Here is a 15,207-nt window from a genome sequence, read left to right as displayed (position 1 = left end):
TTTCTCTGTCTGTCCCTCTCTCCCTCTCAAATAAATAAATAAAATAATTTTTAAAGTGATGTGCTTAACACACAAAAGTGATGATGCCTCGGGGGCACAGCTGTGGTTCAACATACAAAAGAAATAAGAGAGGGAATGAGGAGAGCCTTGGAGATGAGTCTGAGGCCATGTCCTAAAAGCAGTTCTCTCCTCGCCTCCAGCTCAGTGGCAGCTCTAGGGAGCATCACCATGGGGAAGGGCTGTTTCACATCTCCAAGTATCTCTACACACTAGAGAACTGGGGTGTTCTCCACATCAGCCACCTGTCAGACCTTCCAAATGGCCATGTCTCTAATGCAGAGGATTCCCACCAGAGCATGAAAACAGTGGCAGAGGGCACCCGTGTTCCCCTTCGGTAGCTGAGTGCAACCTGTGGCCTGGGCACCTCTTCAAGCCCACTCTACAGGTGTTCACCCTACCTTCCATGCCTACTGCCCCATGAACAAGGTGCCAGCACCCTTCTCACTCAGCATCATGGACTTCAGATATGCCCTGCGGATATATTTACACTGCTGCAGTTCCAGCTCTTAGGGTGCCTTCAAGAGATGTGTTCTGTAAGAAAAAAGTTTAGAGGCGAATTTGAAAGGAAGTAGCAAATAGGAATCTCCGTGGCGAAGACTTAGACCTCATTAGGCACATACAGAAGGCTGCTCCACAGTTCAGCAGTCCTAGGACTCAGGGAACATGAGGCACTCTGGTGGTATTTGGCGGGGGGCGGGTATTGGTTTGTAAGGTGGGGGTAGGGTCATACTAGCAGAAGAGAGGGCTGAGGAGGTGATGGAAGTGAGCCCTTTCTCCAGCCTCCGGCTCCCCCTGGGTCATAGGTCAGCAGGCTGCTTGCGTTAGAGCTAGCTGAGGCAGTTTCATGCTCCCCACATCGAATCTTTGGCATCTAGGACTTTATCTGCCGCCTCTTTCATGCCCATTCTGTGAACCTCTTCCTGCAGAGTGGGTTTGGGATAGGTCAGGATCTAAGTGTAGTCAGAAAAGTGCCTGCCCCTGCCTTCATCCCCTGAAGCACAATGCCTGCGTTTGCACTCCCAGCCCTGCACACAGTAGGTATGTGGCCTTAGAAAGGGACCTAGGGCCTTTCAGGTATTGCATTGTGATTTGTAAAATCTTCCCACCAAGGTGATTTACTGTGAGGTAGCAAGTATGTGTGGGAAAGATTGGCACAGGACCTGGCTCATTCTAAGAATTACCAGTATCTATCAGGTGTTAACCACCTTGGCCCAGAAGCTGTGGCACCCCATCATAGGGCCACATGGGGTATTGATGAAAGGAGACTGACCTCAGCATGCAGGTGAAGGTCAGCTGCCCATTCACAGCTGGGCACGTTGGGTGCCGTGAGTGAAACAGCATGCTCTGGCTGACCATCATGCACACTGCAGCAGCTCTCCTGAGATATGTGCTGACCGCTCTGAAGACCTCTGACAACTGTGCCTCAGAACTGCCCAGTTGCTTTGTCTCTGGGTGCACTTGCTGTCTCCCCTCAAGATCAGAGCCTACAGGTTTGAGTCCAAACCTACATGTGCCAAAAGTTTTCTCTCAAGTGCCTGCTGAAGACACACTGTTCATAAGGGCAAGTTTTGCTTTCTAAAAAGGAAAAAAATGGGAATGGAGCAGTTTGATTAGTTGAATACCAGCCACATGCCAGACATTCGTTCTGAGTCAGATAAATGCTAATCCAGACGAGGAGTGAAGATAACCTAACTTAAATTCTGTAGAAATGGCAGTGGATGGAGAGGTCTCAAAAGCCATGGCTGGCTCTGTCGTTAAGCAGCTTATATGTAGAGTAGCACGTGTGTGCAGTGAGCACATCTATGTAGAGAAGCGTGTGTGCAGTGACACGTCCTCTGTGTAGAGAAGCGTGTGTGCAGTGACACGTCCTCTGTGTAGAGAAGCGTGTGTGCAGTGAACACGTCCTCTGTGTAGAGAAGCGTGTGTGCAGTGACACGTCCTCTGTGTAGAGAAGCGTGTGTGCAGTGACACGTCCTCTGTGTAGAGAAGCGTGTGTGCAGTGACACGTCCTCTGTGTAGAGAAGCGTGTGTGCAGTGACAACGTCCTCTGTGTAGAGAAGCGTGTGTGCAGTGACACGTCCTCTGTGTAGAGAAGCGTGTGTGCAGTGAACACGTCCTCTGTGTAGAGAAGCGTGTGTGCAGTGACACGTCCTCTGTGTAGAGAAGCGTGTGTGCAGTGACACGTCCTCTGTGTAGAGAAGCGTGTGTGCAGTGAACACATCCTCTGTGTAGAGAAGCGTGTGTGCAGTGACACGTCCTCTGTGTAGAGAAGCGTGTGTGCAGTGAGCACATCTATGTATAGAAGTGTGTGCAGTGAGCACATTCTCTTTGTCAGAACTTAATGCCAACATTTGGCTGCTACATTTGGGGAAAATATGTGAATTCTTAAACTTTTAAGAAACACTACTGCTCCTTATCTGTGTGCTGTGTGCCCTGCCAGGTTCTGGAATAAATATTGCACGTGCTCCTGAACTCCCTATACTAACTAGTTCATGGCACTGCGAGTTTCCACTTAGAGCATTTGTGCTGCATGTACCTTCACAGAAGCCAGGCACAGGTGACACACAGCACTGAGAAAGGACCTCACCATTTCCAAGTCTTGGTGCCAAGGGGCCTGATCCTGTGTAATCAGAAACAGAAGAGAGCAGAACGTCCTCCAGTGATGCTGGCCATGCAGATTGTACGGCTGACCAGACTGTCCCCTCCTGGGAAATAGTGGCTTCTCCCCAACAGAGTTCTTTGTAGTGTTAAAGGTCGTCCAAACCACTACTCAACATTAGGTGTCTCGGCTATTTAAGTGGTTGTGTTTCATTTGTAAAGCAAAGATGTGTCAGCCAAGCACAGTGGTTGACACATATAATCACAGCACTCAGCAGTCTGCGTTATAGGAGGACCACCATGTGTTCAAGGCTAGCCTGGGCTAACTAGTGACTTTTCAGCCAGCTTGGACTAGAGTGAAACCCTTCCTGGAAAAGAAAAAGAAAAAGAGAGTCTCGGAACATGAATAGAGTAGTAAGCTTGACTATAACTTCACCCTTAGGGTCCTACTAGTATTAAAAACCTAAAACTAAGACATAGTCTTCTCCATCTTGGGCAGTAAGGATGGTTTCACCTTTAATCTGCCATTGTCTGCACCGTCATGGACTTGGTGCGTGGTGACAGCTGGCTGCTCTGACCCTCTGTCCAGGTGTGAGAAGCATGAACAGCACGGACATTCAGTGGTCAGCCATCCTGAGCTGGGGGTATGCCGACAACATCTTGCGGCTGAAGAGCAAGCAGAGCGAGCCGCCAGTCAACTTCATCCAAAGTTCACGGCAGCACCAGGTGAGCTGGTGAACCAGTACTGCACACTAGCGAAGGTCAGTGGCCAGGCTGCTTTCCTTCCGGGTCCCCCATCTTTGTTGCTAGGTCATGTTCAATAGAGCCATCTTGCTTACCTGGTACGATGCTTTGACTGTGAAATGTCCGCCATAGTCTCATGTATGTGTGATTAAGCCTCGTACCCAATCCCCAGCTGGTGGCAACTTGGGAGATGGAGCCTTGCTGGAGGCTGTGTGTTGCTTGGGGCAGGCCTTGGGGCATTATAGCCCAAGCCTCCCTTGCCAAGGCCAGCTTATTATTTTTGTTGTTTTGTTTTTCTAGGTAGGGTTTCACTCTAGTTCTAGGCTGACCTAGAATTCACAATGTAGTATCAGGGTGGCCTCGAACTCACAGGGATCCTTCTACCTCTGCCTCCTGAGTCCTGGGATTAAAGGCTGTGCCACTACGCTGGGCTTAAAATTTCTAGAAAGGTTGTCTTTCACTGTCCCTTATTGTGTAGCTCTTTAGCGCCTGCTATAGCAGTGGCCTCCATCCACGAACTCCAAATGCATGTGTCACTTTGTACATCTGGCTTCACGTGGGTACTGGGGAATCAAACCTGGGTCCTTAGGCTTTTAGGCAAGCACTTTAACTGCTGAGCCATCTCTCCAGCTCTGGATTTCTGCTTTTTGATGCTGAATAATGTTCTGTTTCATATACATATATGTTATAATCATGCGTCCATAAATCATAGCAAAACCAGCAGTAGAATTAAATTGCAAATCATATAATGTGAACATTGCAAAATCATTCCATGTGGACATTGAAGAGTTATGTATAACATAAAATTTAGCACACAAGCATAATGAAAAATGAGAGAGAGTCCTCACAAGTCATGTTAGCAAAGGAGGTGGTGTAGCCTTTCAGGTCATTGTTGTCTGAGAAGTAATAGAGTTCCCCCAGGAAGATGAATGTCAGGGTCTCTCAGGTCATCTCCTCCTTTAGAACTACTATTCTTGCATTAATGCTTTAGTTTCAGAAATGCCTATAGGTATTATCTCATGGAGATTCATACTTTGAGGTTTAACTTCTGTGGTCAGTTTCCTGATCACCAGAGTCTAGACTTCTGTAGGCTCTTCTCTTGTCCTCTGATGACTCTCATAACTGTGAGTCACCTCTCTTGTCAGTGTGCTTTTGTTCTTGGTAGGAAAGGAAAACTGAATTCTGTATTCAATGAAAACTGTATTCAATGAAAGCTAAAGGCACACTCTAAAACGGTATCTCAGCTTGTGTTTGTGCTTTCCTGAAAGAAGACACCATAGTTTGAACAATACAATAAGAAAACCAAAAGGTAGGGGCTGGGGAGCTGGCTCAGTGCATAAAGCACCAGTCTGAGGACCTGAGTTCAGAGCCCCAGGACCTTTATTTAAAAAATAAAAAATTAAAAATTAAAAAAAAAAAGGTGACAGCTGATTTTACTATTACATTATCCTGGGAAATCCCATCATTTCTCATTTTGTTTATGTTTAGCATAGTTAGAAATAATCAATAAAAAATACTTTTAAAAAACCATAATGGTCTGTAATGATGACATAACAGCTTTCATGACACAAGGAAAGTAAGATCATTAAAATCCTATAAAGTAATAAAAATATTAAAAAGCAAATAAATATTTTAAAAATGAAGAAGAGAGTAAATAAAACCCTATGAAGTATATTGGACTTATAAAGGGTTCAGTGAGTCCATATGGGAATTTCAAGGCAGAACAAGTTTCTTTTACATGGTGTTTTGCACATGTAGTATGTGAGGGTTGTGTGTGTGTATGTGTGTGTTGTGTATGTGTGTGTGTGTGTGCACAGATGCATATACCTTGTGCACGCATGTGCATAGAGAACATTGGGTGTCCTTTTTCTCTCACTCACCTGCATCTCTGTATATTTTAAGTGCCTCTTCTGTTTGAAAGAATAAAAGTGGCTGGAGAGATGGCTTAGCAGTTAAGGCATTTGCCTGAAAAGCCAAAGGACCTCCGTTCAATTCCCCAGGACCTTCATAATAAGCCAGATGCACAAGGGAGGCACATGCATCTAGAGTTCGTTTACAGTGACTGGAGGCCCTGGCATGCTCATTCTCTTCTCTCTCAGCCTCTTTGTCTCTCGCTGTCTCAAATAAACAATATTAAAAATAAATAAAGAATGAAAGTTTAAAGCATCAAACCTAACAACAGGACAACTGACGATAGAAAGTCAAAGTGTGCATGGGTTCCAGTTAGCCCTGGCCAAGTAACAGTATCAAAGAAAGTCATATTCTAGCATTACAGAGGCTTGAACACATTTGTAGGCTCAAGAAAAGATCATTTTAAACTATACGAAAGAATCAGGGTTCCAAGAGACCTTGAATCAGGACAGGGTTTGCCTTGAGAACAAAGGTCTTCTGTGAGTCAAGGGGTTGACTTGAGGACACTTTGTATCAGGAGACACTTGGAGGTACAGAGGAAGAAGTCCATACCTGATGCTCCCTACCCCCGTCGTGAAGTGGGGAGGGGAGCTGGGCCTCAGCAGTACCAAGGCAGCATTGTCAGGCCATGTGGAGCTCACTGGTCCCCACAGTTAGGACTGAGGGTTGTGAACCAAAGGGCCGTCCTAGCATTTCTCCTTCATGTTTCCTTTCCTCTTCCTGCTTAGCCAGTTTTAGGACTGTTGAAACAATCAATACCTCTGTTTACATGCAGCCTGTTTCATTGTCAGAAACACAAAGAGAAGTACAAAAGTTAAAAATTACAAGCCAGGTGGCGAGAGGAAAGTTCAGCAGTTAGAGGCGTTTGGTTGCTTGTAAAGCCTGTCAGCCTGGGTTCAGTTCCCTAGTCACTCATGGAAGGTCTGATATAAAAGTGACACAAGCATCTGGTGTTCTGTTTGTAATACCAAGAGTCCCTGGCATGTCCATATATACACACACGTGTGTACGAATAAATAATTTACTCTTATAAATACATATGCCTAGAGTAGTGGCTCCCACACTTCAGAAGCTAAGGTGGGAGGTTATCTCAAGTTCCAAACCAACCTGGGATACATAATTTGGCTGTTTCAAAAATAAGTGTTCCCCGGGCATGGTGGTGCACGCCTTTAATCCCAGCACTTGGGAGGCAGAGGTAGGAGGATTGCCATGAGTTCAAGGCCACCCTGAGGCTACCTAGTGAATTCCAGGTCAGCCTGAGCTAGACTGAAACCCTACCTTGAAAAACAAATAAATAAGTAAACAAATAATAAAGTAAAAAATAAATAAATAAGTGTTTCACCCATAATTTCACATTCACACTCAAGCTATAATCAATCCTGGATCCTTTTGTTCAGTGTCTAATGACCAAGTGACCACATGTCTATAAAATGTAAAACTGCACACAGATGTTTGTATACCTTTTAATCAGGAAACAGCTTGAAAATGCAGAAAATGCTGTGACTATATCTGGAACCATTTGATCATTTCAGTTAAATTGTTGACCTGAAGTTTTGTGACCAAGTATTTTTTTAAGTAGTTTTCAGGAAAGCAGAACTGTCTTCTGTGCTTTGACCACATGCTAATCTCTGACTCGCCCTTTCAAAGGTAACTAGTTGTGCCTGGGTGCCTGACAGTTGTCAGCTCTTCACTGGGAGCAAGTGTGGCGTCATCACAGCCTACACCAACAGGTTCACCAGCAGCACGGTAGGTCCTGGCTCTCTAGTTGTGCTTCGGGCTCTCCAAGCCCCTTGAGGGATGTGGGAGTGATGGGAAGGGCCATCGTTCTGTGGAAGACTGACCCAAGCATTGAGTCTCTTCCCCGTACCAGTACTTAGAATGTGAAAATTTTAGGTTTGTTAGGAATATGAAAAAGTTTGAAAATGATGACAAAGATCTTATATTTTGGTTTCAGAGACAGGTAACGTTTTGATTTGGGATTTACTTTGCAGTTGACTTTTTCATGACTTTATTTTGAAAGAGGTTCTCACTAAGCAGCCCATGCTGGCCTCAAACTCTTGGTAACCCCAGTACCTCAGTTTCCCAAGTGCTGAAGTTACTAGTACGAGCCACTGCAACCTCCACACCAGCCTGCAGACTTAGGAGGGCCATGTCCACAAGGTGTCCACACTGGGGGTGCCTAGGCCTGATGCCCAGCCTTCAGGCTTAGGAGGAACTTGTCCACAAGGTGTCCACACTGGGGATGCCGAGACCTGATGCCTAGCATCTCCATGCTTCCTGGGAAAATTACATGACAGCAAAGTCTTAAGTGGCCTGTCTTAATGTTTGTACCTTACTGGAGGAAATCTTTTAAGTCACCCAATGAACTTCTAAGATTTGGTATTTTTAAAATAAAACATTCTGATAAAGAAGACATGGGCACTGCTTTGAATTTTCTGTCTCCTTGCTTGAATCGCTTGCCTGTAGGATGCTGCGACTTAAGGTGATAATCCTCTCCACAATCTTCCTGAGCCATCTTTTTCCATCACAGTGTCTGAGCTCTGTCATAAATACATCTTCCTGCTGCCAGCACAGTGACTCCGTTTCCTTCCCTGAACCTCCTGTCAGGGCTCTGTGCCAGCAGCATGTGTGATCATAGCACTCTTTCCTGCTCCCGCCTGAGGAGCCCAAGCCAGTATCACCACATCTAAAAGTGCCAATTTTTCTCCTGTAGGATCCAAAAATCTAAAATCTAAAAATCACCTCTCAGACCCCTCTCTACCATTCATGGCTGCTGTTACCTTCTGTCTTCTCAGCTAGCCCCCGTTGCCTTGCTCCATGAATCTGCCCAGCCCTGCCATTAGGATGGCTGTCTGCTGGGCACCATGGCCCAGACACCATTTAAAACCAGCTTTATGTTAGGTTAGCTGTCTGCTGGGTACCCTGGCCCAGACACCATTTAAAACTAACCTCATCTTTGCTTTTTTTTTCTCCTCATTTGCTTTTCCCAACACTTTGAATGGCCTTACTCTTGATTTTCCTCATGTCTGCATGTGTAATGGCACACCAATGCAACGTGCCATTCCCGTCTGAAGAGAAGTGGGTTAAGCTGTTTGTGTAGGAGTGATGGTGCACAGAATAGCTGTGCGTGTGGCAGGTCAAGGGTGCAGCTGCTATTACTTAAATACAGCAAGACGTCGCTGCTCCTGGTCTTCAAGTCATGGAAACCTTATGAGGGTTTATATTACTTACCACTCCTCAATTATATGGTTGCCCAAAAGCAGACTTTCAGTTCATTGGTAAGCGTTGTTTTATTTTGCTCCTAAGCATTACACAGTCCAGTTTTAGGGCTATCCCACCTCTTAACATTGTGACATGACATTGTCGTTTACAAATGTGTTGGGCTGCATTCGCATGTATCCTGGGACACACGTGGCCCCAGACCACAGGATGGAGACACCTGATAATGTCAAAAGGCAACTTGGTGTGCAGCTTTATCACTGTTTGTGAAGAAGTCCACTAGGTTCTTTTTTAAAAACTTTATTCTTTTATTTATTTATTTTGAGAGAGAGAGAAAGAGACAGAGAGAAAGAATGGGTGCACCAGGGTCTCCAGCCACTGTGAACGAACTCCAGACACATGTGCCACCTTGTGCATGTGGCTTACGTGGGTCCTGGGGAATTGAACCTGGGTCCTTTGGATTTGCAGCCAAGCACCTTAACCACTAAGCCATCTCTCCAGCCCCTCCACTGGGTTCTTAACAGATGTCATTGCTGCAGTTTAGTTGTTTTTTTTTTTTAATTCTTTGTTACTTTCACCCTTTTTTAAAAAAAATTAAATAATGACCACATGAAGAAAGGGAGTCACACAGCCTTTTTGTTTATTTCTGAGATGCCACCCTGGGATATTTTGTACATGGTTTTCATTTCACCCTTTACTAAACATCCAGTCTCAGCCCTCAGAGATGGAGATGGAGTCACAGGTGCACCTCTACGGGCACACGGAGGAGATAACGAGCCTGTGGGTCTGCAAGCCGTACAGCGTGATGATAAGCGTGAGCAGAGATGGGACCTGCATCATTTGGGACCTAAACAGGTATAAAAGTGTCCAACACAAGCAAGGCTGTTTCAAATGTTGTACATCGTACTGTAGGATACGGGTACACTAAAACTATGGCATTACATTATAAACTCAAGCATGAGACACATGTAGTAAGATTACCTCTGCAAAATATATTTTTTGTTTGTTTGTTTTTTGAGGTAGGGTCTCACTCTAGCCCAGGCTGACCTGGAACTCACTCTGTAATCCCAAGCTGGCCTTGAACTCACAGTGATCTTCTTACCTCTGCCTCCCAAATTCTGGGATTAAAGATGTGTGCCTCCACACCCGGCATTACCTCTGTAATCTTATTAAAGTCAGAATATCAAGTAAGAACATACAACCTACGATGTACTGTAGAAAAGAAAAAACTAAAAGAACATAATCTATGAATAACCATATGCAAATTTATGTCTGTGTTTTAGGCTGTGCTATGTACAAAGTCTAGCAGGACACAAAAGTCCAGTGACAGCTGTCTCTGCCAGTGAAACATCAGGTGACATCGCTACTGTGTGTGATTCAGGTGAGCTCAAGAACTGAGCACAGCTGGTCTCTCCTGGCTGGGGTGTTCTCCAGTCCCTCCAGATGGAAGCACTACACCATAGCATGTATTGACCCTAAGAAAGCCCAAGACTAACTCCTTATGTTAGACGGAAGCTAATATTGGCACAATTAAGACCTTTTCTTTTTTTAAAAAAAAAATTATTTATTTGCTTGAGATAGAAAAGAAACATGCAGATATATAAAGAGAAAATAGACACACCAGGGCCTCTAGCCATTGCAAACAAACTCCAGACACAAGCGCCACCTTGTGCATCTGGCTTTATGTGGGTAGTGGGGAATCAAACCTAGGTTCTTGGGCTTTTATAGGCAAGCACTTTAACCACAGATCCATATTTCTGGCCCTAAGATCCTTTTTTTTTTTTTTTTTTTTTTTTTTAAGTAGGGTCTCACTCCAGACCTGGCTAACCTGGAACTCATTGTATAGGCCCAGGCTGGCCTCAAATTCACACTGATCCTATCTCTGCCTCCCAGGTGCTAGAGTTAAAGGTGTATGCCACCATGCCTGGCTGTAAGACCTTTTCCTGATACATCTAAGTGTTCAGATCTTCATTTGCACACAGGCAAATTATTGTTATCTGAGTTTTTGTTTTCCCAATGAGTAAATATTAACTCTGTTACGTATTTATGTTTGCCAAGTGTGAGCAGGTGACAGTGACTTTGTACTGCAAGTGTGAGCAGGTGTCAGTGACTTTGTACTGCAAGTGTGAGCAGGTATCGGTGACTTTGTACTGCAAGTGTGAGCAGGTGTCAGTGACTTTGTACTGCAAGTGTGAGCAGGTATCGGTGACTTTGTACTGCAAGTGTGAGCAGGTGTCAGTGACTTTGTACTGCAAGTGTGAGCAGGTGACGGTGACTTTGTACTGCAAGTGTGAGCAGGTGTCGGTGACTTTGTACTGCAAGTGTGAGCAGGTGTCGGTGACTTTGGTTGTGTGAGTGAGTGCTGGTGACTTTGCTCCCTGATCTTGGTCTGCACATGAGCCATGGGGACTGTGTCCCATCCAGGTTCATGGGGAAAAAAATGAAATAAGTATTTTTTTGGGTTTTTTTGAGGTAGGGTCTCATTCTAGCTTGAAATGAGTATTGATATGACATTATCTTCTTGTTTTGGTTCTATTTGAAAGTTTGGCTCGACCACACACAAGTTCATTTTGGTAGAGTTCATGACTTCCCTGCCACTGGTAGTGGTTTAAATGTTTGATAGTATATCAGGTGGTCCAGTGAGAGCTAAGCCCCAAATCCCTTTTCCCACAATTACCAACTAAATAGGTGTTTGGATGGCAAGTAGCATAGTGGGAATGTGCAAAACTTTTTTCCAGCCTGATCAAAAATTCATTCTTAATGATTTAAGGCCCCTGATATATGTACAAAAAAGTTCATAAATAGCACTAGTATAGAGAGCATGGGATTTTTGTTGTTCATTTGTTTGTTTTACTTTTCGAGGTAGGGTCTCTCTCTAGCCCAGGCTGACCTGGAATTCACTATGGAGTCTCAGGGTGGCCTCGAGCTCAAAGCAATCCTCCTACCTCTGCCTCCCGAGTGCTGGGATTAAAGGTGTGCGCCACCACACTGGCTGATAACATAGCTTGTTAAAATTACTTTTTAAAAGAAAGACTAAACTTACAGTTAGTGACCCAGACCAGGCTGCTATTTTTTTTAATAGGCCAACAAGGGAAGAAACAATTTATCCTACCAAAATTCTTGACCTCTTATTGGATCCCATCCAAATAGACTAAAAACCAAAATTACAAATATGTGTCAGGCTGGGCTATGGCTCAGTGGTAGAGCCCTGGCCCAGCCTGTGCTGGGTCCTGGGTCTACTCTGCAGGGCTCGGTATGTTATGTCCACAGGATTCAATCCACAGCACGAGAAACAAAATCTTCTTCCCCAAAGTCACCCGCAGTGTCCTTCCTCCTGACCGTGGCTTTGTTCCATTCCTCGGGAATGAGGTCTTCAGAGTGATGAGGCGCGAGGTTATGAACACGAGCACTCCCCGTGTCTAACCAGCCATCACCGTAGCAGAATGCCTTGGGAGGAGGGGAGGTGCGCGTGGCTCTGAGACTCACACTCTGCGGACCCATCCAACAACTTGGTGTGATTTCAGCTGGCGGAGGCAGTGACCTGAGACTCTGGACAGTGAACGGAGACCTCGTGGGGCACGTCCACTGCAGGGAGACCGTCTGCTCTGTGGCTTTCTCCAACCAGCCCGAAGGAGTGTCCATCAATGTCATTGCTGGGGGCTTAGAAAATGGCATTGTAAGGTTAGGAAATTTCTCCTTTTTAATTTTTTTTCTGATACTTTCATACATGTATATAATGTATTTTGGCTTATCCCCCTAGCTAGCCTCTCTTACCCCATCCCACTAGAACCCTTTCCCAATTGATCCCACCTGACTTCATGCCCTGTTTGTTTTGCCTGCCCCCTGGGTTAAGTTAGGGGTGCTTGAATGAGCATGGGGGAGGCTCTTTACTGGAGTGTGGGCACACTAGCAGTGGCTGCACAACTGACGAACGTGACCTCCCCCCCCCAGCAATCTCTGGAAGGTGTGGGGGTCTTATGAATCCATCCCCCGTCCATGGTGAAATATTGACAGGCTCAGTTTTGTACAAAAAACCACAGCCACTGTGACTTCATGAGAGTAGCAACCATGTGCTATCCAGAAGACAGCCCTCCACAGCCCTCTTCCTGTCCTTCTGCTTTTACACTCTTTCTATGGCTTCTGGGGCCATTTTATCCACCCATGAAGGGGACCTTTGCTCAAACGTGTTGTTTTTTCAAATGCTTTCTTTGAATGTGTGTCTCCAGCTGGCCTCAGCAGTGGTCTGCACAGGGCTTCTCCTGTGCCTGAGCTTGGCTCTCCTCCCACCACAGTGACAGAGGTTTTGACTTTGTTTCCGGTCACAGGACCATAGCAGTTTGAGAAATTAGATTGTAATCTAAACATACTATTTAGTCTTTAGAGATATGAAAACATTTTTTGGATATAGGTCTTTAATTATTCCTGTTTTATTTCAAAATCATGAAGATAGTAGTCTTGAAGTTTTGTACCCACTCTAAAAGATATACAGTGTGCTAGAATACAGAATTAAAGCTCCTTATTCCCTCTTGAACTGCCTGTAAACCTCCCAGAGGGAATAGTTCTTGCTCATAGTCCTTCTTGACCACTGGTGACAAACAAATGAGTGACTTTTTCAGTGTGTGTCATGTTAGCTCCCTCAAATGGATCATAAGTTTTCTTTCCTCTAGGCTGTGGAGCACATGGGACTTGAAGCCTGTGAGAGAAATCACATTTCCAAAGTCAAATAAGCCTATTGTAAGGTAAGGTATGCTCCTCTTTATTCTTACAATATAACTTGCAACCCTATTTGTTAGAGAAACACTGAAACATATAAACACAAAGAAATGTGTGCTTAGAGGGGTCATGAAAAGCCAGCCGTGTACCTGCAACAGGTTATCTGTTACTCAGCAGCACATGGGACACACTGACCTCTGGAGCTCAGAATGTAGTGTCCAGTGGAGACCGAGTTGGCCGTGTGCCTCCTGAATGAGAGCTGCTGGGCCTCCTCATCACGTCTGCAGACTGTCGTGTGACTGGTAGCCACATGGTGTGTGGGTCTGACACTCATCATCAAATTTGACTTTAAAAGCTCAGTGAAGAGTCTGGGGAAATGCCTTAGCGGTTAAGGCATTTGCCTGTGAATCCTAAGGCTCCCGGTTCAATTCCTCAGGACCCATATAAACCAGATGCACAGGGGCTGCATAGGTCATTTGCTAGAGGCCCTGGTGTGCCCATTCTCTTTCTCTCAGTCTGCCTCTTTCCCTCACTCTCTCAAGTAAATAAATAAATATTTTTTAAAAACTCAGTGAAGATGTTACAGGAAACTGAATCACACAGAGATGGCACCAGAGATAAGTGGAGAATCAGAAAATGTATTCATGTCAACATGGGCTCAGGGGAATAACTTCCAAAGCCCTAGTGCTGAGCTCTGACAACATAGAGTTTTTATACACAATATGGCAGGCAGTTTGACATCACCTTAAGTTCTTCATACCTTTGGTGGGTTACAAGTTTCTAAGGTTACATACAGGATATTCCTTAACAATCAGTCAGTGATAAGAAAGTACAGATGTAGATCAGGGCTGGAGAGATGGCTTAGCAGTTAAGGCACTTCCAGAAAAACCAAAGGATCCAAATTAAAGCCAGATGCACAAGGTGGCTCATGTGTCTGGAGTTTGTTTTCAGTGGCTAGAGGCCCTGGCGCCACCCATATTCTTTCTCTCTCATCCTCCGTCTCTTTTTCTCTCTCTCAAATAAGTAAAATAAAAATGTAGAACAGAAAACTGTTTGTTCAGGGGTGTTTGTGTCTGTGGCTGCACTAACCAGATCACATACAAGCAGGGTGCAGCTGCACAGACAGGGAGGAGACTCAGGGTCATGCTGTCTCCCTGGTGAAGCTTGTACAATAGAAACTGTGTCTTAAATTATCATCTGGGCCTGGTTTCTTTGTTAAATTTCTTCTACCACATAGATATTCAAATTACACTTCATTAAAATAACTTCATTTTCCAGCTTGAGAGAGGGCTCAGCAATTAAAAGTACTTCCTTGAAGCTGGGCATGGTGGCACACACCTTTAATCCCAGCCCTCAAGAGACAGATGGTTGGAGGATCGCTGTGAGTTCAAGGCCACTCTGACACTCCATAGTGAATTGCAGGTCAGCATGACCTAGAGTGAGACTCTACCTTGAAAAAAGAAAGTACTTCTTATACATACATGAGGGTCGGAGAAGGCCTGATAAATAGCTTCAGTTCATTTTCCAGGACCCACAGAGACAGCTGGGCATGGCCATACACATCAGTAACCCCGGCCCCATAAGGAAGTAGAGACCTGAGAATTGCCAGAGCTTGTTTTTAAAAGAAAAAAACAAAACTCCACATCCAGGGTTCGTAAGAGACTGCAACTGAAATGAGAATGGGCAGAAGAGCAGTAGAGCAGGACCCTGATGTCTGCAGCCACCACAGAGCAGCCCAGGCCCCTCATGGACCCGTGTCCATACGTGTGCCATGCACATGCCAACAAAAATCACTTCATTTCCACTGGGTTCTGTTTAAGATAGAATGAACCGAACTTGATAACACAATCTAACAGTAATAAATTGTATCTTTAAAATAATTGTCATTATCTTTTAAGGAAAAACCACATTACTGTATTTTTTAGTTTGCATGCCCAGGTTCTATGCACTTGCATCTTGCTT

At 44.9% G+C, this 15,207-nt stretch overlaps 1 protein-coding gene across 4 annotated transcripts in view; it reads left to right on the top strand.

The window, feature by feature from the left end:
* Lyst (lysosomal trafficking regulator) overlaps nucleotides 1–15,207 on the top strand; it is a 175,547-nt gene that overhangs the window by 158,249 nt on the left and 2,091 nt on the right. For 2 of the 4 annotated variants that reach the window (XM_045150387.1, XM_045150390.1), the window contains 6 exons: nucleotides 3,248–3,384; nucleotides 6,961–7,059; nucleotides 9,248–9,387; nucleotides 9,816–9,913; nucleotides 12,057–12,213; nucleotides 13,200–13,271. In XM_045150387.1, the coding sequence (XP_045006322.1) occupies nucleotides 3,248–3,384; nucleotides 6,961–7,059; nucleotides 9,248–9,387; nucleotides 9,816–9,913; nucleotides 12,057–12,213; nucleotides 13,200–13,271 (703 nt within the window). Of the gene's footprint in view, nucleotides 1–3,247; nucleotides 3,385–6,960; nucleotides 7,060–9,241; nucleotides 9,388–9,815; nucleotides 9,914–12,056; nucleotides 12,214–13,199; nucleotides 13,272–15,207 lie in introns of all 4 variants that reach the window. The other 2 variants (XM_045150389.1, XM_045150388.1) reach the window with 1 other exon arrangement.

The sequence above is a fragment of the Jaculus jaculus genome, chromosome 5, assembly GCF_020740685.1.
Source record: "Jaculus jaculus isolate mJacJac1 chromosome 5, mJacJac1.mat.Y.cur, whole genome shotgun sequence".
Classification (NCBI taxonomy): Eukaryota; Metazoa; Chordata; class Mammalia; order Rodentia; family Dipodidae; genus Jaculus; species Jaculus jaculus.
Note: the sequence above shows the minus strand (reverse complement) of the source record. Positions and strands in the feature narration are given on the sequence as shown.